Source organism: Pseudophryne corroboree, chromosome 5 (assembly GCF_028390025.1).
Source record: "Pseudophryne corroboree isolate aPseCor3 chromosome 5, aPseCor3.hap2, whole genome shotgun sequence".
NCBI lineage: Eukaryota > Metazoa > Chordata > Amphibia > Anura > Myobatrachidae > Pseudophryne > Pseudophryne corroboree.
Window position 1 is genome coordinate 846026482 of NC_086448.1, and position 19822 is coordinate 846046303.

Consider the following 19822-nt stretch of genomic DNA (forward strand, 5'->3'; position numbering starts at 1 on the left):
ATAGAAAGCACACATATAATACATACAGAGACCTAATGAGGGGAAGAGGAGACAGGCTGCGGAACACGGGCGAGGTACAGATAGTGATGGGGCTGGATAATAGACAGTCCTACGTGTGAGGCACAGCCGGGGAGAGCACCAGACACTGTACATAGAAAGCACACATATAATACATACAGAGAACTAATGAGGGGGAAGAGGAGACTGGCTGCGGAACACGGGCGAGTTACAGATAGTGATGGGGCTGGATAATAGACAGTCCTATGTATGAGGCACAGCCGGGGAGAACAGACGCTGTACATAGAAAGCACACATATAATACATACAGAGACCTAATGAGGGGAAGATGAGACAGGCTGCGGAACACGGGCGAGTTACAGATAGTGATGGGGCTGGATAATAGACAGTCCTACGTGTGAGGCACAGCCGGGGAGAACAGACGCTGTACATAGAAAGCACACATATAATACATACAGAGACCTAATGAGGGGAAGAGGAGACTGGCTGCGGAACACGGGCGAGTTACAGATAGTGATGGGACTGGATAATAGACAGTCCTACGTATGAGGCACAGCCGGGGAGAACAGACGCTGTACATAGAAAGCACACATATAATACATACAGAGACCTAATGAGGGGAAGATGAGACAGGCTGCGGAACACGGGCGAGTTACAGATAGTGATGAGGCTGGATAATAGACAGTTCTATGTATGAGGCACAGCCGGGGAGAACAGACGCTGTACATAGAAAGCACACATATAATACATACAGAGAACTAATGAGGGGAAGACGAGACAGGCTGCGGAACACGGGCGAGTTACAGATAGTGGTGGGGCAGTGGATAATAGACAGTCCTATGTATGAGGCACAGCCCGGGAGAGCACCAGGCGCTGTACATAGAAAGCACACATATAATACATACAGAGACCTAATGAGGGGAACAGGAGACAGGCTGCGGAACACGGGCGAGTTACAGATAGTGATGGGGCTGGATAATAGACAGTCCTATGTGTGAGGCACAGCCGGGGAGCGCACCAGACGCTGTACATAGAAAGCGCACATATAATACATACAGAGACCTAATGAGGGGAAGAGGAGACAGGCTGCGGAACACGGGCGAGTTACAGATAGTGATGGGGCTGGATAATAGACAGTCCTATGTGTGAGGCACAGCCGGGGAGAACAGACGCTGTACATAGAAAGCACACATATAATACATACAGAGACCTAATGAGGGGAAGAGGAGACAGGCTGCGGAACACGGGCGAGTTACAGATAGTGATGGGGCTGGATAATAGACAGTCCTATGTATGAGGCACAGCCGGGGAGAACACCAGACGCTGTACATAGAAAGCACACATATAATACATACAGAGACCTAATGAGGGGGAAGAGGAGACAGGCTGCGGAACACGGGCGAGTTACAGATAGTGATGGGGCTGGATAATAGACAGTCCTATGTATGAGGCACAGCCGGGGAGAGCTCCAGATGCTGTACATAGAAAGTAGAGATGTGCACTTGAAATTTAACGGGTTTTGGTTTTGGGTTCGGTTCCGCGGCCGTGTTTTGGGTTCGACCGCGTTTTGGCAAAACCTCACCGAATTTTTTTTGTCGGATTCGGGTGTGTTTTGGATTCGGGTGTTTTTTTCAAAATCATAGAATTTGGGGGTCATTTTGATCCCAAAGTATTATTAACCTCAAAAACCATAATTTCCACTCATTTTCAGTCTATTCTGAACACCTCACAATATTATTTTTAGTCCTAAAATTTGCACCGAGGTCGCTGGATGACTAAGCTAAGCGACCCTAGTGGCCGACACAAACACCTGGCCCATCTAGGAGTGGCACTGCAGTGTCACGCAGGATGTCCCTTCCAAAAAACCCTCCCCAATCAGCACATGATGCAAAGAAAAAGAAAAGAAAAAAGAGGTGCAAGATGGAATTGTCCTTGGGCCCTCCCACCCACCCTTATGTTGTATAAACAAAACAGGACATGCACACTTTAACCAACCCATCATTTCAGTGACAGGGTCTGCCACACGACTGTGACTGATATGACGGGTTGGTTTGGACCCCCCCCAAAAAAGAAGCAATTAATCTCTCCTTGCACAAACTGGCTCTACAGAGGCAAGATGTCCACCTCATCTTCACCCTCCGATATATCACCGTGTACATCCCCCTCCTCACAGATTATCAATTCGTCCCCACTGGAATCCACCATCTCAGCTCCCTGTGTACTTTGTGGAGGCAATTGCTGCTGGTCAATGTCTCCGCGGAGGAATTGATTATAATTCATTTTAATGAACATCATCTTCTCCACATTTTCTGGATGTAACCTCGTACGCCGATTGCTGACAAGGTGAGCGGCGGCACTAAACACTCTTTCGGAGTACACACTTGTGGGAGGGCAACTTAGGTAGAATAAAGCCAGTTTGTGCAAGGGCCTCCAAATTGCCTCTTTTTCCTGCCAGTATAAGTACGGACTGTGTGACGTGCCTACTTGGATGCGGTCACTCATATAATCCTCCACCATTCTTTCAATGGTGACAGAATCAGGGCCCTCATTCCGAGTTGTTCGCTTGGTAAAAATCTTCGCATCGCAGCGATTTTCCGCTCAATGCGCATGCGCAATGTCCGCACTGCGACTGCGCCAAGTAAATTTGCTATGCACTTAGTAATTTTACTCACGGCTTTTTCATCGGTCTGGCGATCGTAATGTGATTGACAGGAAATGGGTGTTACTGGGCGGAAACAGGCCGTTTTATGGGCGTGTGGGAAAAAACGCTACCGTTTCCGGAAAAAACGCAGGAGTGGCCGGAGAAACGGAGGAGTGTCTGGGCGAACGCTGGGAGTGTTTGTGACGTCAAACCAGGAACGACAAGCACTGAACTGATCGCAGATGCCGAGTAAGTCTGAAGCTACTCAGAAACTGCTACGAGGTGTGTAATCGCAATATTGCGAATACTTCGTTCGCAATTTTAGGATGCTAAGATTCACTCCCAGTAGGCGGCGGCTTAGCGTGAGCAACTCTGCTAAAATCGCCTTGCGAGCGAACAACTCGGAATGACCTCCCATATGCAGTGACAGTAGACGACATGTCAGTAATCGTTGGCAGGTCCTTCAGTCCGGACCAGATGTCAGCACTCGCTCCAGACTGCCCTGCATCACCGCCAGCGGGTGGGCTCGGAATTCTTAGCCTTTTCCTCGCAGCCCCAGTTGCGGGAGAATGTGAAGGAGGAGCTGTTGACGGGTCACGTTCCGCTTGACTTGACAATTTTCTCACCAGCAGGTCTTTGAACCTCTGCAGACTTGTGTCTGCCGGAAAGAGAGATCCAACGTAGGTTTTAAATCTAGGATCGAGCACGGTGGCCAAAATGTAGTGCTCTGATTTCAACAGATTGACCACCCGTGAATCCTGGTTAAGCAAATTAAGGGCTCCATCCACAAGTCCCACATGCCTAGCGGAATCGCTCCCTTTTAGCTCCTCCTTCAATGCCTTCAGCTTCTTCTGCAAAAGCCTGATGAGGGGAATGACCTGACTCAGGCTGGCAGTGTCTGAACTGACTTCACGTGTGGCAAGTTCAAAAGGTTGCAGAACCTTGCACAACGTTGAAATCATTCTCCACTGCGCTTGAGACAGGTACATTCCACCTCCTATATCGTGCTCAATTGTATAGGCTTGAATGGCCTTTTGCTGCTCCTCCAACCTCTGAAGCATATATAGGGTTGAATTCCACCTCGTTACCACTTCTTGCTTCAGATGATGGCAGGGCAGGTTCAGGCATTTTTGGTGGTGCTCCAGTCTTCTGTACGTGGTGCCTGTCCTCCGAAAGTGTCCCGCAATTCTTCTGGCCACCGACAGCATCTCTTGCACGCCCCTGTCGTTTTTTAAAAAATTCTGCACCACCAAATTCAAGGTATGTGCAAAACATGGGACGTGCTGGAATTTGCCCATATTTAATGCACACACAATATTGCTGGCGTTGTCCGATGCCACAAATCCACAGGAGAGTCCAATTGGGGTAAGCCATTCCGCGATGATCTTCCTCAGTTGCCGTAAGAGGTTTTCAGCTGTGTGCGTATTCTGGAAACCGGTGATACAAAGCGTAGCCTGCCTAGGAAAGAGTTGGCGTTTGCGAGATGCTGCTACTGGTGCCGCCGCTGCTGTTCTTGCGGCGGGAGTCCATACATCTACCCAGTGGGCTGTCACAGTCATATAGTCCTGACCCTGCCCTGCTCCACTTGTCCACATGTCCGTGGTTAAGTGGACATTGGGTACAACTGCATTTTTTAGGACACTGGTGAGTCTTTTTCTGACGTCCGTGTACATTCTCGGTATCGCCTGCCTAGAGAAGTGGAACCTAGATGGTATTTGGTAACGGGGGCACACTACCTCAAGAAATTGTCTAGTTCCCTGTGAACTAACGGCGGATACCGGACGCACGTCTAACACCAACATAGTTGTCAAGGCCTCAGTTATCCGCTTTGCAACAGGATGACTGCTGTGATATTTCATCTTCCTCGCAAAGGACTGTTGGACAGTCAATTGCTTGGTGGAAATAGTAAAAGTGGGCTTACGACTTCCCCTCTGGGATGACCATCGACTCCCAGCAGCAACAACAGCAGCGCCAGCAGCAGTAGGCGTTACACGCAAGGATGCATCGGAGGAATCCCAGGCAGGAGAGGACTCGTCAGAATTGCCAGTGACATGGCCTGCAGGACTATTGGCATTCCTGGGGAAGGAGGAAATTGACACTGAGGGAGTTGGTGGGGTGGTTTGCGTGAGCTTGGTTACAAGAGGAAGGGATTTACTGGTCAGTGGACTGCTTCCGCTGTCGCCCAAAGTTTTTGAACTTGTCACTGACTTATGATGAATGCGCTGCAGGTGACGTATAAGGGAGGATGTTCCGAGGTGGTTAACGTCCTTACCCCTACTTATTACAGCTTGACAAAGGCAACACACGGCTTGACAAATGTTGTCCGCATTTCTGGTGAAATACTTCCACACCGAAGAGCTGATTTTTTTTGTATTTTGACCAGGCATGTCAATGGCCCTATTCCTCCCACGGACAACAGGTGTCTCCCCGGGTGCCTGACTTAAACAAACCACCTCACCATCAGAATCCTCCTGGTCAATTTCCTCCCCAGCGCCAGCAACACCCATATCCTCCTCATCCTGGTGTACTTCAACACTGACATCTTCAATCTGACTATCAGGAACTGGACTGCGGGTGCTCCTTCCAGCACTTGCAGGGGGCGTGCAAATGGTGGAGGGCGCATGCTCTTCACGTCCAGTGTTGGGAAGGTCAGGCATCGCAACCGACACAATTGGACTCTCCTTTGGGATTTGGGATTTCGAAGAACGCACAGTTCTTTGCTGTGCTTTTGCCGCAAGTCTTTTCATTTTTCTAGCGAGAGGCTGAGTGCTTCCATCCTCATGTGAAGCTGAACCACTAGCCATGAACATAGGCCAGGGCCTCAGCCGTTCCTTGCCACTCCGTGTGGTAAATGGCATATTGGCAAGTTTACGCTTCTCCTCCGACAATTTTATTTTAGATTTTGGAGTCCTTTTTTTACTGATATTTGGTGTTTTGGATTTTACATGCTCTGTACTATGACATTGGGCATCGGCCTTGGCAGACGACGTTGCTGGCATTTCATCGTTTCGGCCATGACTAGTGGCAGCAGCTTCAGCACGAGGTGGAAGTGGATCTTGATCTTTCCCTAATTTTGGAACCTCAACATTTTTGTTCTCCATATTTTAATAGGCACAACTAAAAGGCACCTCAGGTAAACAATGGAGATGGATCGATACTAGTATACTTATGGATGGACCAGCGACTGCCGACACAGAGGTAGCTACAGCCGTGGACTACCGTACTGTGTCTGCTGCTAATATAGACTGGATGATAATGAGATGAAATTAACATATATATATATATATATATATATATATATATATATATATATATATATAATATCACTAGTACTGCAGCCGGACAGGTATATATATTTATTATGTAATGACTGATGACGGACCTGCTGGACACTGTCAGCTCAGCAGCACCGCAGACTGCTACAGTAAGCTACTATAGTAGTATGTATAAAGAAGAAGAAAGAAAAAAAAAAAAAAACGGGTAGGTGGTATACAATATTATATATATATTATATACAATTATATATATATATATATATATATATATATATATATATATATATATATATATATTAAACTGGTGGTGATTATTAAACTGGTGGTCAGGTCACTGGTCACACTATCAGCAACTTGCAAGTAGTACTCCTAAGCAGACAATCACAATATATATTATACTGGTGGTTGGTGTGGTCACAATGGCAGTGTGGCGCTCTGGCAGCAAAAGTGTGCACTGTACGTTATATGTACTCCTGAGTCCTGCTCTCAGACTCTAACTGCTCCCCACTGTCAGTGTCTCCCCCACAAGTCAGATATACATTATACAGTCACACTATCTATCTATCACTTCAGCAAGTAGTAGTACTCCTCCTAATGCTCCCCAAAATTACTACTGTGTCTCTCTCTACTCTAGTCTCACTCTCTTCTTCTCTTCTCTATAAACGGAGAGGACGCCAGCCACGTCCTCTCCCTATGAATCTCAATGCACGTGTGAAAATGGCGGCGACGCGCGGCTCCTTATATAGAATCAGAGTCTCGCGATAGAATCCGAGCCTCGCGAGAATCCGACAGCGGGATGATGACGTTCGGGCGCGCTCGGGTTAACCGAGCAAGGCGGGAAGATCCGAGTCGCTCGGACCCGTGTAAAAAAACATGAAGTTCGGGCGGGTTCGGTTTCCGAGGAACCGAACCCGCTCATCTCTAATAGAAAGCACACATATAATACATACAGAGACCTAATGTGGGGAAGACGAGACAGGCTGCGGAACACGGGCGAGTTACAGATAGTGATGGGGCTGGATAATAGACAGTCCTACGTGTGAGGCACAGCCGGGGAGAGCACCAGACACTGTACATAGAAAGCACACATATAATACACACAGAGAACTAATGAGGGGGAAGAGGAGACTGGCTGCGGAACACGGGCGAGTTACAGATAGTGATGGGGATGGATAATAGACAGTCCTATGTATGAGGCACAGCCGGGAACGCACCAGACGCTGTACATAGAAAGCACACATATAATACATACAGAGACCTAATGAGGGGAAGATGAGACAGGCTGCGGAACACGGGCGAGTTACAGATAGTGATGGGGCAGGATAATAGACAGTCCTATGTATGAGGCACAGCCGGGGAGAACAGACGCTGTACATAGAAAGCACACATATAATACATACAGAGACCTAATGAGGGGAAGAGGAGACAGGCTGCGGAACACAGGCGAGTTACAGATAGTGATGGGACTGGATAATAGACAGTCCTATGTATGAGGCACAGCCGGGGAGAACAGACGCTGTACATAGAAAGCACACATATAATACATACAGAGACCTAATGAGGGGAAGAGGAGACAGGCTGCAGAACATGGGCGAGTTACAGATAGTGATGGGGCTGGATAATAGACAGTCCTATGTATGAGGCACAGCCGGGGAGCGCACCAGACGCTGTACATAGAAAGCACACATATAATACATACAGAGACCTAATGAGGGGAAGATGAGACAGGCTGCAGAACACAGGCGAGTTACAGATAGTGATGGGGCAGGATAATAGACAGTCCTATGTATGAGGCACAGCCGGGGAGAACAGACGCTGTACATAGAAAGCACACATATAATACATACAGAGACCTAATGAGGGGAAGAGGAGACAGGCTGCGGAACACGGGCGAGTTACAGATAGTGATGGGGCTGGATAATAGACAGTCCTATGTATGAGGCACAGCCGGGGAGAACAGACGCTGTACATAGAAAGCACACATATAATACATACAGAGACCTAATGAGGGGAACAGGAGACAGGCTGCGGAACACGGGCGAGTTACAGATAGTGGTGGGGCTGGATAATAGACAGTCCTATGTATGAGGCACAGCCGGGGAGAACAGACGCTGTACATAGAAAGCACACATATAATACATACAGAGACCTAATGAGGGGAAGAGGAGACAGGCTGCGGAACACGGGCGAGTTACAGATAGTGATGGGACTGGATAATAGACAGTCCTATGTATGAGGCACAGCCGGGGAGAACAGACGCTGTACATAGAAAGCACACATATAATACATACAGAGACCTAATGAGGGGAAGAGGAGACAGGCTGCAGAACACGGGCGAGTTACAGATAGTGATGGGGCTGGATAATAGACAGTCCTATGTGTGAGGCACAGCCGGGGAGAACAGACGCTGTACATAGAAAGCAGACATATAATACATACAGAGACCTAATGAGGGGAAGAGGCGACAGGCTGCGGAACACGGGCGAGTTACAGATAGTGATGGGGCTGGATAATAGACAGTCCTACGTGTGAGGCACAGCCGGGGAGAACAGACGCTGTACATAGAAAGCACACATATAATACATACAGAGACCTAATGAGGGGAAGAGGAGACAGGCTGCGGAACACGGGTGAGTTACAGATAGTGGTAGGGCTGGATAATAGACAGTCCTATGTATGAGGCACAGCCGGGGAGAACAGACGCTGTACATAGAAAGCACACATATAATACATACAGAGACCTAATGAGGGGAAGATGAGACAGGCTGCGGAACACGGGCGAGTTACAGATAGTGATGGGGCTGGATAATAGACAGTCCTATGTATGAGGCACAGCCGGGGAGAACAGACACTGTACATACAAAGCACACATATAATACATACAGAGACCTAATGAGGGGAAGACGAGACAGGCTGCGGAACACGGGCGAGTTACAGATAGTGATGGGGCTGGATAATAGACAGTCTTATGTGCGAGGCACAGCCGGGGAGAACAGACGCTGTACATAGAAAGCACACATATAATACATACAGAGACCTAATGAGGGGAAGAGGAGACAGGCTGCGGAACACGGGCGAGTTACAGATAGTGATGGGGCTGGATAATAGACAGTCCTACGTGTGAGGCACAGCCGGGGAGAGCACCAGACGCTGTACATAGAAAGCACACATATAATACATACAGAGACCTAATGAGGGGAAGAGGAGACAGGCTGCGGAACACGGGCGAGTTACAGATAGTGATGGGGCTGGAAAATAGACAGTCCTATGTATGAGGCACAACCGGGGAGAACAGACGCTGTACATAGAAAGCACACATATAATACATACAGAGACCTAATGAGGGGAAGAGGAGACAGGCTGCAGAACACGGGCGAGTTACAGATAGTGATGGGGCTGGATAATAGACAGTCCTACGTGTGAGGCACAGCCGGGGATAACAGACGCTGTACATAGAAAGCACACATATAATACATACAGAGACCTAATGAGGGGAAGAGGAGACAGGCTGCGGAACACGGGCGAGTTACAGATAGTGATGGGGCTGGATAATAGACAGTCCTACGTGTGAGGCACAGCCGGGGAGAGCTCCAGACGCTGTACATAGAAAGCACACATATAATACATACAGAGACCTAATGAGGGGAAGATGAGACAGGCTGCGGAACACGGGCGAGTTACAGATAGTGATGGGGCTGGATAATAGACAGTCCTATGTGTGAGGCACAGCCGGGGAGAGCACCAGACGCTGTACATAGAAAGCACACATATAATACATACAGAGACCTAATGAGGGGAAGAGGAGACAGGCTGCGGAACACGGGCGAGTTACAGATAGTGATGGGGCTGGATAATAGACAGTCCTACGTGTGAGGCACAGCCGGGGAGAGCACCAGACGCTGTACATAGAAAGCACACATATAATACATACAGAGACCTAATGAGGGGAAGAGGAGACAGGCTGCAGAACACGGGCGAGTTACAGATAGTGATGGGGCTGGATAATAGACAGTCCTATGTATGAGGCACAGCCGGGGAGAACAGACGCTGTACATAGAAAGCACACATATAATACATACAGAGACCTAATGAGGGGAAGAGGAGACAAGCTGCAGAACACGGGCGAGTTACAGATAGTGATGGGGCTGGATAATAGACAGTCCTATGTGTGAGGCACAGCCGGGGAGAACAGACGCTGTACATAGAAAGCACACATATAATACATACAGAGACCTAATGAGGGGAAGAGGAGACAGGCTGCGGAACACGGGCGAGTTACAGATAGTGATGGGGATGGATAATAGACAGTCCTACGTGTGAGGCACAGCCGGGGAGAGCTCCAGACGCTGTACATAGAAAGCACACATATAATACATACAGAGACCTAATGAGGGGAAGATGAGACAGGCTGCGGAACACGGGCGAGTTACAGATAGTGATGGGGCTGGATAATAGACAGTCCTATGTGTGAGGCACAGCCGGGGAGAGCACCAGACGCTGTACATAGAAAGCACACATATAATACATACAGAGACCTAATGAGGGGAAGAGGAGACAGGCTGCAGAACACGGGCGAGGTACAGATAGTGATGGGGCTGGATAATAGACAGTCCTATGTATGAGGCACAGCCGGGGAGAACAGATTCTGTGCATAGAAAGCAGAGAACGCAGCTGGTGACGCAGAAACAATACGGAGGAAAGTTAGAATAAGGAACGAGCACAGCTGTTCCCTGGCAGAGGGGCATCAGGTGGCACTGCCCAGGGAACATCAGGGTAGACCTCATGTGTACAGTACAATTCCGTTTCATTCACTTACTTTGTCCTTCGAATTTCCGGATAATTGTGTCCAAGAAGGTGTTCTGAGGGGCGACGTGTCCTCTTCGGACGGGCATCCTTATCCCATAGGTTTGTCCTGCTCACCAGCCTCCTTGGTGCTAGCAATAGGTGGTATGTGCCAACCTCACACCATACACAAAAGCAGATCCCGGAGGCGGATAGAGACAGCCAGGGGCAGAGAACCAGACGGGCTAACGTCAGCCAATGATAAATCCACAAGACGAGGGATACTGGTGGCCTCACAGCTAGCCAATGCCCGTGGTCTTCTGGTGGCTCATTGGTGGTTGCTATGGTGTCACCTGCTGGTTGGGGCTATGATCCGGTACGGCAGGGAGACGCTAGGTCACACAGCGCCCCTGCACCTGTAGTGAAGTCAGCCGCTGGCCCCCGGATGCCACACACACCATACTCCACGTGCACGGAGCCCTCTGTTAACCCTTTCCCGGGCTGGCCACAATCGATGCCCGTACGCAGGGGCACAGCTGCTGGGAGTTCTACACAGAGACAGACGGTGAAGTGTGAGACAACACAGCACAGCCCTGGGGACCTGTCACACTCCCCATCACGCCGTGCACTGCCAGAGGTGAACGCACAATTATCTCATCCAGTGGAGAACGTGCCTATTATTAGCTGACAATACCTACAGCAAGACAGATAATGGCAGCACGCAGGCAGCATGGATGAGGCTCATATTCCGCGTACGGGCCACGGCGTCTCCTGCAGCACTAGCCGTGTCAAGGGCAAACACTATGGACGCGGGGATAAGTAGTGACACACATAGTATTCTGCACGGCGGGGGCTGGAGGCTCAGATCCCGCGCACAGCGCTCCACACGTGGCTGGGTGCACCTAGAAACTCTCCGTGACACACTCAACGAACTTCCACCCTACAACCCCAGGCCCAGAGTACGGGGCAACCCGGGGTGACGACAACGGGCAATGGGGTACTTGGCACGGGAGGGCGCACTTGTTATGCCTACAACAATTCTCCGGACGTTAATCCTCTGGGAGAGAAGCGGGTTTTGGGAGAAAGCTCGGCGTGGGTAAATATGGGCGTTCCGGCAGGGTAATCCCGAACAGCGGTACTAGTGGAGTTATCCCAGTGGCTTGGCGTGCCAGCAGCGCTATTATCCCATGATCCTTTGTTGTGGAAGGCGGGAATCGGTGGTGAGTGTGCAGGGGAGGGAGGTCAGACCCCACAGATCCAGGTGTCCTTTCTCAGCACCTGTTCCTGTCACCGACTGTGTCCCCTCTGCCGGTGACACAGGGGGTGTGGGACGCGTGCTCTAGGTCTTGGCTGGCACACAGCCTGGGCCGTCTCCTCCAGAAGGCATCCCCTTATTAGGAGAGAAGGCAGAAGGGGATGCTGTGGGAGACGGATGGTGTTTTGCCTGCTGCTAGGGATTGTTGATGCTGTTCCTCCTCCTCCTTCCTCCCCCTCTTCCCTGCGCTGTCAGACAGGGGGGAATCCCAGCTGGGAGGCATCACAGACCCAGACTGCAGGCTCCTGTGTTATGGAGACAAGGAGACAGGTCTGTGTGCAGGAGAGGAGGAGCCGCCATCCATAGGATGCCACCATCACAATGCCTGCCCTCTCAATGAGATGCCCCCTGTGTGACTGGCAGGTGGAGCGGGCACGCAGAGGGTTAAACGGGGAGCGCACCTGGCAGCAGGGAAGGATCAATGGGAAATATCCCAATCATTGTGCACAGAGGAGCCGGGAGCTGCCAGGTGCCATTAATGAGGGATTAACACACAGATTACCCGGAGGCTCCGCTAATCCGGGAGCGGCGCTTCTCCAGGGGATGGATGGTGGGCGCAGCGCTTTACACTCAGCATTGTATTACAGCATAGGTTCTCAAACTCGGTCCTCAGGACCCCACACAGTGCATGTTTTGCAGGTCTCCTCACAGAATTACAAGTGAAATAATTGACTACACCTGTGGACCTTTTTTAAATGTGTCAGTGAGTAATTAATACACCTGTGCACCTGCTGGGTTACCTGCAAAACATGCACTGTGTGGGGTCCTGAGGACCGAGTTTGAGAACCTGTGTATTACAGTATACAGGGGGGCATTATACAATGAGTTACGGGGGATTTAGGAGCATAGGTCGCACCGGTAAAACTCAATGTTCTGTCCATATTCACATAACACGGCGGAAATGATCTCATTGTCACTGGAAAACAGAATATTTACTAATGTCCTATTGCAGAGGTTCTCAAACTCAGTCCTCGGGGGCCCACACAGTGCATGTTTTGCAGGTAACCCAGCAGGTGCACAGGTGTATTAATTACTCACTGACACATTTTAAAAGGTACACAGGTGGAGCTAATTATTTCACTTGCGATTCTGTGAGGAGACCTGCAAAACATGCAGCGTGTGGGGTCCCGAGGACCGAGTTTGAGAACCTCTGTCCTATTGTGTTGGGGACATGGGGGCGGCTGGGAGTATACTGAGGGAGTGTGAACCCAGGCGGAGTGTGGGAAGAATTAGGGCCACGCGCTGCGGTTTGGGTGAACACGCCTATTGCGTCACCACGTTACGGTATGTGTGGAACAGCCACTGTATGATCCTGTTTTGTGAGTCGGTGGAAGGGAACCATTTACTTTACCAAACATGATGGGATTTGCGTGGAGAAACCGGGACCAGCAACAGTATATAGAGATGGTAAATCACTACATCTGACGGACGATTTAACCCACGAGAGCCTGAGCTACAGCTGGGCGCTGGTCCTAATGGTAATACCAGGGCCACAGGTAGAAGACATCCCCCCGATCGAGTTCTACTTCCTCCATCTGTAATACCTTCCTCATCATCTATAGCACAGGTTCTCAAACTCGGTCCTCAGGACCCCACACGGTGCATGTTTTCCAGGTCTCCTCACAGAATCACAAGTGAAATAATTAGCTCCACCTGTGGACCTTATAAAATGTGTCAGTGAGTAATGAATTCACCTGTGCACCTGCTGGGTTACCTGCAAAACATGCACTGTGTGGGGTCCTGAGGACAGAATCTGAGAACCACTGATCTATAGGTTGCTCCTAATGAAAGGAGGGAAGGTCAGGGATGGGACCGGCAGCAGTCAGAGTGGGATAGAGACAGCCAGTTTAACACTAACGAGAGACAGACCCCAAGCAAACGTCTAGTTCTAAACATGGCAAAGTGCACCACCGACAGAATGGCCACTGGGGAGGAGTGCATAAGACTCTGAGGGTCATTCTGAGTTGATCGCACGTAGCAACTTTTTGCTGCTGGTGCGATCAACTAGACGCCGCCTATGGGGGAGTGTATTTTAGCATAGCAGGGCTGCGATCGCTTGTGCTGCCCTGCTATGCTAAAAATGTTTTGTGTAAAAGTAGACCAGCCCTGCAGCTACTTACCCTGTGCGATGGATCCAGCGATGAAGGTCCCGGAACTGACGTCAGACATCCGCCCTCCAAACGCCTCGATACGCCTGCGTTCAAATCTCCACGGCCTTCCAATCTTCTTGCGATTCGCGCTGCGACCGCTTTCTTCGTTCCCGCCGTCGTTGCCCAGCAACTGCCATCGCTGAGCAACGAGGCGCCTGCGCATTGCATCCACCGCGCATGCGCAGAACCGACCTGTTCGCACCGCTGCGATGAACCGCAGTGTGTGAACGGGTCGGAATGACCCCCTCTATGCTGTATATACTTGTAGCGAATACTGATACATATTACTACTGGTCAGGGGGTGTAATGTACTGCAGCTATCAGACTGCAGACGTATAGTAACACAGAGAGGCCCTAGTAATGTTTGTGTATTTGTGTCTCTGAGTAATGGATACATCAAGGAAAACACAAAATGATGACTTTGTTACATGATATATCATTTACACTGTGTGTAAGAAACACGTCACATCATCTGTGTCCAGAGTAACAGGGCTTAGCAATTCCTGTCTGATAAAAATAAGATTTTACTTACCGATAAATCTATTTCTCGTAGTCCGTAGTGGATGCTGGGAACGCCGTAAGGACCATGGGGAATAGCGGCTCCGCAGGAGACTGGGGGAATAGCGGCTCCGCAGGAGACTGGGCACATCTAAAGAAAGCTTTAGGACTAGCTGGTGTGCACTGGCTCCTCCCCCTATGACCCTCCTCCAAGCCTCAGTTAGGATACTGTGCCCGGACGAGCGTACATAATAAGGAAGGATATTGAATCCCGGGTAAGACTCATACCAGCCACACCAATCACACCGTACAACTTGTGATCTGAACCCAGTTAACAGTATGATAACAACGAAGGAGCCTCTGAAAAGATGGCTCACAACAACAATAACCCGATTTAGTTAACAATAACTATGTACAAGTATTGCAGACAATCCGCACTTGGGATGGGCGCCCAGCATCCACTACGGACTACGAGAAATAGATTTATCGGTAAGTAAAATCTTATTTTCTCTGACGTCCTAGTGGATGCTGGGAACTCCGTAAGGACCATGGGGATTATACCAAAGCTCCCAAACGGGCGGGAGAGTGCGGATGACTCTGCAGCACCGAATGAGAGAACTCCAGGTCCTCCTCAGCCAGGGTATCAAATTTGTAGAATTTAGCAAACGTGTTTGCCCCTGACCAAGTAGCTGCTCGGCAAAGTTGTAAAGCCGAGACCCCTCAGGCAGCCGCCCAAGATGAGCCCACTTTCCTTGTGGAATGGGCTTTTACAGATTTTGGCTGTGGCAGGCCTGCCACAGAATGTGCAAGCTGAATTGTACTACAAATCCAACGAGCAATAGTCTGCTTAGAAGCAGGAGCACCCAGCTTGTTGGGTGCATACAGGATAAACAGCGAGTCAGACTTTCTGACTCCAGCCGTCCTGGAAACATATATTTTCAGGGCCCTGACAACGTCAAGTAACTTGGAGTCCTCCAAGTCCCTAGTAGCCGCAGGCACCACAAAAGGTTGGTTCATGTGAAAAGCAGAAACCACCTTAGGGAGAAATTGAGGACGAGTCCTCAATTCTGCCCTGTCAGAATGAAAAATTAAGTAAGGGCTTTTATATGATAAAAGCCGCCAATTCTGACACACGCCTGGTTGAAGCCAGGGCTAACAGCATCGTCACCTTCCATGTGAGATATTTTAAGTCCACAGTGGTGAGTGGTTCAAACCAATGTGACTTAAGGAACCTCAAAACAACATTGAGATCCCAAGGTGCCACTGGAGGCACAAAAGGAGGTTGTATATGCAGTACCCCTTTTACAAATGTCTGAACTTCAGGTACTGAAGCCAGTTTTTTTTGGAAGAAAATCGACAGGGCCGAAATTTGAACCTTAATGGACCCTAATTTTAGGCCCATAGACAGTCCTGTCTGCAGGAAATGGAGGAAACGACCTAGTTGAAATTCCTCTGTAGGGGCCTTCTTGGCCTCACACCACGCAACATTTTCGCCAAATGCGGTGATAATGTTTTGCGGTTACATCCTTCCTGGCTTTGACCAGGGTAGGGATGACTTCATCTGGAATGCCTTTTTCCTTCAGGATCCGGCGTTCAACCGCCATGCCGTCAAACGCAGCCGCGGTAAGTCTTGGAACAGACAAGGCCCCTGCTGGAGCAGGTCCTTTCTTAGAGGTAGAGGCCACGGGTCTTCCGTGAGCATCTCTTGAAGTTCCGGGTACCAAGTCCTTCTTGGCCAATCCGGAACCACGAGTATCGTTCTTACTCCTCTCCTTCTTATGATTCTCAGTACTTTTGGTATGAGAGGCAGAGGAGGGAACACATACACTGACTGGTACACCCACGGTGTCACCAGAGCGTCCACCGCTATTGCCTGAGGGTCCCTTGACCTTGCGCAATATCTGTCCAGTTTCTTGTTAAGACGGGACGCCATCATGTCCACCTTTGGTTTTTCCCAACGGTTTACAATCAGTTGGAAGACTTCTGGGTGAAGTCCCCACTCCCCCGGGTGGAGGTCGTGTCTGCTGAGGAAGTCTGCTTCCCAGTTGTCCACTCCCGGAATGAACACTGCTGACAGTGCTATCACATGATTTTCCGCCCAGCAGAGAATCCTTGCAGCTTCTGCCATTGCCCTCCTGCTTCTTGTGCCGCCCTGTCTGTTTACGTGGGCGACAGCCGTGATGTTGTCCGACTGGATCAATACCGGTTGACCCTGAAGCAGAGGCTTTGCTTGACTTAGGGCATTGTAAATGGCCCTTAGTTCCAGGATATTTTTGTCTCCAGGCTTGACCATAAGCCCTGGATATTCCTTCCCTGTGTGACTGCTCCCCAGCCTCGCAGGCTGGCATCCGTGGTCACCAGGACCCAGTCCTGAATGCCGAATCTGCGGCCCTCTAGAAGATGAGCACTCTGCAACCACCACAGGAGGGACACCCTTGTCCTTGGTGACAGGGTTATCCGCTGATGCATCTGAAGATGCGACCCGGACCATTTGTCCAGTAGGTTCCACTGGAAAGTTCTTGTGTGGAATCTGCCGAATGGGATTGCTTCGTAGGAAGCCACCATTTTTACCCAGAACCCTTGTGCATTGATGCACTGAGACTTGGTTCGGTTTTAGGAGGTTCCTGACTAGCTCGGATAACTCCCTGGCTTTCTCCTCCGGGAGAAACACCTTCTTTCTGGACTGTGTCCAGGATCATCCCTAGGAACAGAAGACAAGTCGTTCTGTACCATAACCTGAGATACCTTTTGTGAGAAGGGTAAATTTTGACATGAAGGTAAGCATCCTTGATGTCCCGAGACATCATGTAGTCCCCTTCTTCCAGGTTTGCAATCACTGCTCTGAGTGACTCAATTTTGAATTTGAACCTCTGTATGTAAGTGTTCAAAGATTTTAGATTTTAAAATCGGTCTCACCGAGCCGTCTGGCTTCGGTACCACAATAGTGTGGAATAATACCCCGTTCCCTGTTGCAGGAGGGGTACCTTAATTATCACCTGCTGGGAATACAGCTTGTGAATGGCTTCCAAAACTGCCTCCCTGTCAGCGGGAGACGTCGGTAAAACAGACTTTTGGAAACGGCGAGGGGAATACGTCTCGAATTCCAATTTGTACCCCTGAAATATTACCTGAAGGATCCAGGGGTCTACTTGCGAGTGAGCCCACTGCGCACTGAAATTCACTGAGAACGGGCCCCCACCGTGCCTGAACTTGTAAAGCCCTAGCGTCATACTGAGGGCTTGGCAGCGGCGGAAAAGGGTTTCTGTTCCTGGGAACTGGCTGATCTCTGCAGCCATTTTCCTCTCCCTCTGTCACGAGCAGAAAAGAGGAACCCTTTTGTCCGCTTGCCAACCAGGACTGCGCCTGATAATACGGCGTCTTATTTTGAGAGGCGACCTAGGGTACATCCCCTTTTTTAAGGCAATACTTCCAAATGCCGTTTGGAATCCCTGACCACTTTACTGGTAGAATACAACGCACTTATACTTGATGCCAGTCGGCAAATATTCCGCTGTGCATCATGCATATATAGAAAAGCATCTTTTAATTGCTCTATAGGCAATAATATACTGTCCTTATCTAGGATATCAATATTTCCAGTCAGGGAATCCGACCACACCACCCAGCACTGCACATCCAGGCTGAGGCGATTGCTGGTCGCAGTATAACACCAGTATGTGTGTAAATACATTTTAGGATACCCTCCTGCTTTTTATCAGCAGGATCCTTAAGGGCGGCCATCTCAAGAGAGGGTAGAGCCCTTGTTCTTACAAGCGTGTGAGCGCCTTATCCCCTGTAGGGGGTGTTTCCCAACGCACCCTAACCTCTGGCGGGAAAAGGTATACTGCCAATAACTTTTTAGAATTATCAATTGTTATCAGAGAAAAACCCACGCATCATCACACACCTCATTTTATTTTTCAGATTCAGGAAAACTATAGGAAGTTTTTCCTCACCAAACATAATACCCCTTTTTTTGGTGGTATTCATATTATCAGAAAAGTGTAAACATTTTCCATTGCCTCAATCATGCAATGTGTGGCCCTATTGGAAATCACGGTTGTCTCTTCACCATCGACACAGGAGCCAGTATCCGTGTCGGCGTCTGTATCTGAGGTAACGGGCGCTTTAGAGCCCCTGTATGAGACATCTGGACATGCACAAGCTGAGTAGCCGGCTGTCTCATGTCAACCACTGTCTTTTATACAAAGCTGACACTGTCACGCAATTTCAACAGTACATCCACTCAGGTGTCGACCCCCTAGGGGGTGACAACACTATTACAGACACTCTACTCCGTCTCCACATCATTTTTTTCCTCATACATGTCGACACAAAAGTACCGACACACAGCACACACACAGGGAATGCTCTGATAGAGGACAGGACCCACTAGCCCTTTGGGGAGACAGAGGGAGAGTTTGCCAGCACACACCAGAGCGCTATATATATACAGGGATAACCTTATATAAGTGTTTTTCCCTTTATAGCTGCTGTATTGTTTATACTGCGCCTAATTTGTGCCCCCCTCTCTTTTTTAACCCCTTTCTGTAGTGTAGTGACTGCAGGGGAGAGCCAGGGAGCTTCCCTCCAACTGAGCTGTGAGGGAAAATGGCGCCAGTGTGCTGAGGAGATAGGCTCCGCCCCTTTCTCGGCGTCCTTATCATCCGTTTTTCTATATGTTTTGGCAGGGGTTAAATGCATCCATATAGCCCAGGAGTTATATGTGATGCATTTATTTTAGCCATATAAGGTTTTATCGATTTATTGCGTCTCAGGGCGCTGCCCCCCCAGCGCCCTGCACCCTCAGTGACCGGAGTGTAAAGTGTGTTGAGAGCAATGGCGCACAGCTGCGGTGCTGTGCGCTACCTTATCTGAAGACAGGATCGTCTTCTGCCGCCGATTTCACCGGACCTCTTCGCTCTTCTGGCTCTGTAAGGGGGCCGGCGGCGCGGCTCCGGGACCCATCCAGGCTGAACCTGTGATCGTCCCTCTGGAGCTAATGTCCAGTAGCCTAAGAAACCCGATCCACTCTGCACGCAGGTGAGTCCGTTTCTTCTCCCCTTAGTCCCACGATGCAGTGAGCCTGTTGCCAGCAGGTCTCACTGAAAATAATAAACCTAAACTAAAACTTTCACAAAGA

At 49.6% G+C, this 19822-nt stretch overlaps 1 protein-coding gene across 2 annotated transcripts in view; it reads right to left on the reverse strand.

Moving 5' to 3' along the window:
• The window catches only part of KCNH2 (potassium voltage-gated channel subfamily H member 2), a 750290-nt gene that overhangs the window by 710326 nt on the left and 20142 nt on the right, over nt 1–19822 (reverse strand). The window contains exon 1 of one of the 2 annotated variants that reach the window (XM_063924667.1): nt 10751–12221. The exons of the other annotated variant lie outside the window; for it this stretch is intronic. Coding sequence (XP_063780737.1) covers nt 10751–10826 — 76 coding nt within the window. The 5' untranslated portion in view covers nt 10827–12221. Of the gene's footprint in view, nt 1–10750; nt 12222–19822 lie in introns of those variants that run through there. 2 annotated transcript variants of the gene reach the window in all.